This window comes from Anneissia japonica, unplaced genomic scaffold (assembly GCF_011630105.1).
Source record: "Anneissia japonica isolate Jap-2015-1 unplaced genomic scaffold, ASM1163010v1 scaffold116905_len2449_cov108, whole genome shotgun sequence".
Taxonomy (NCBI): domain Eukaryota; kingdom Metazoa; phylum Echinodermata; class Crinoidea; order Comatulida; family Comatulidae; genus Anneissia; species Anneissia japonica.
Window position 1 is genome coordinate 1 of NW_022736707.1, and position 2,449 is coordinate 2,449.

Sequence of the window (2,449 nt, forward strand, 5' to 3'; positions counted from 1 at the left end):
AAATAATTTGTACTTTGTAGCTCTCACAACCATATCTACAACTTCTGGTGATACCAAACGGACAATGACTGAAGGTAAAATTGACTATAATAATTATCAAATTATACAACAGCAACATATTTAAACTACCAAACGTTACTACAATCAAAATTATTGGTGCACAACTTGTATCCCGTTTCAATTCAAATTTTGTATATGGATTTCTTCCTTTTTGATAATTTAAACTGAGAAAACACAAAACATTACATATTTAAAAAAGAAAATAATTTGTACTTTGTAGCTCTCACAACCATATCAACAACTTCTGGTGATACCCAACGGCCAACGACTGAAGGTAAAGTTGACTATAATAACTGTCAAATTATAAAACAAATGAGTTTTGCCTACTACTAGTACCAGTGTTGTTTGGTCCCAGTGAAAATAATGCACTTAAAAGTCCTCACAACCTGAACATATCTAAACTAAAATATTTTACAACAATAATAATTATTGGTACATTCCTTGTATTCCCTTTCAAATGAAATTTTATGCTACTATATATGGATTTTTATATTTTTGTTTTTGATAAATTAAGCAATACACAAAACATTACTTATTTAAAAAAGAAAATAATTTGTACTTTGTAGCTCTCACAACCATATCTACAACTTCTGGTGATACCAAACGGACAACTACTGAAGGTAAAGTTGACTATAATAATTATCAAATTATACAACAGCAACATATTTAAACTACCCAATGTTACTACAATCAAAATTATTGGTGCACAACTTGTATCCCATTTCAATTGAAATTTTGTATATATGGATTTTTTCCTTTTTGATAATTTAAACTAAGAAAACACAAAACCATTACTTATTTAAAAAAGAAAATAATTTGTACTTTGTAGCTCTCACAACCATTTCTACAACTTCTGGTAACACCCAACGTCCAACGACTGAAGGTAAAGTTGACTATAGTAACTGTCAAATTATAAAAAAGCATGAGTTTTCAATACTACTAGAACTAGTGTGGTTTAGTCCCAGTAAAAATAATGCACTTAAAAGACCTCAAAACAAGAACATGTCTAATCTAAAGTATTTTACTACAATAATAATTATTGGTACATGCCTTGTATTCCGTTTCAATTGAAATTTTATGCTACTATATATGGATTTTTATAACTTTGTTTTTGATAAATTAAGTGATACATATAACATACTGATTTAAAAAAAAGAATTTGTACTTTGTAGCTCTCACAACAATATCTACGACTTCCGGAGATACCAAGCGGCCAACAACTGAAGGTACATTTGAATATAATAATTGTCAAATTATACAACAGCAACATATTTAAACTACCAAACGTTACTACAATCAAAATTATTGGTGCACAACTTGTATCCCATTTCAATTGAAATTTTCTATATGGATTTTTTCCTTTTCGATAATTTAAACTCAGAAAACGCAAAACATTACTTATTTAAAAAAGTAAATAATTTGTACTTTGTAGCTCTCACAACCATATCTACAACTTCTGGTGATACCAAATGGCCAACGACTGAAGGTAAAGTTGATTATAATAATTGTTAAATTATACAACAGCAACATATTTAAACTACCAAACGTTACTACAATCAAAATTATTGGTGCACAACTTGTATCCCATTTCAATTGAAATTTTGTATATGGATTTTTCCCTTTTTCGATAATTTAAACTGAGAAAACACAAAACATTACTTATTTAAAAAAGAAAATAATTTGTACTTTGTAGCTCTCACAACCCAACGTCCAACGACTGAAGGTAAAGTTGACTATAGTAACTGTCAAATTATTAAAAAGCATGAGTTTTCAATACTACCAGAACTAGTGTGGTTTGTTCCCAGTAAAAATATAGCACTTAAAAGACCTCAAAACAAGAACATGTCTAATCTAAAGTATTTTACTACAATAATAATTATTGGTACATGCCTTGTCTTCCGTTTCAATTGAAATTTTATGCTACTATATATGGATTTTTATATTTTTGTTTTTGATAAATTAAGCAATACACAAAACATTACTTATTTAAAAAAGAAAATAATTTGTACTTTGTAGCTCTCACAACCATATCTACAACTTCTGGTGATACCAAACGGGCAACGACTGAAGGTAAAGTTGACTATAATAATTATCAAATTATACAACAGCAACATATTTAAACTACCCAACGTTACTACAATCAAAATTATTGGTGTACAACTTGTATCCCATTTCAATTGAAATTTTGTATATGGATTTTCTCCTTTTCGATATTTTAAACTGAGAAAACAAAAAACCATTACTTATTTAAAAAAGAAAATAATTTGTACTTTGTAGCTCTCACAACCATATCTACGACTTCTGGTGATACCCAACGGCCAACAACTGAAGGTAAAGTTGACTATAATAATTGTCAAATTATAAAAAAGCATGAGTTTTGCATACTACT

The 2,449-nt window shown here is 28.5% G+C and overlaps 1 protein-coding gene across 1 annotated transcript; it reads left to right on the plus strand.

Moving 5' to 3' along the window:
- Positions 1-64: 64 nt before the first annotated feature.
- Positions 65-2,391, plus strand: LOC117116842 (uncharacterized serine-rich protein C215.13-like; the record flags this gene model as incomplete). The annotated part of the gene is made up of 8 exons (XM_033260934.1): positions 65-74; positions 281-334; positions 627-680; positions 890-943; positions 1,233-1,286; positions 1,493-1,546; positions 2,077-2,130; positions 2,338-2,391. Coding segments are annotated over exons 1-8 (388 nt in total), but the record flags the coding sequence as incomplete, so codon positions are not given.
- Between the last annotated feature and the right edge of the window lie 58 nt (positions 2,392-2,449).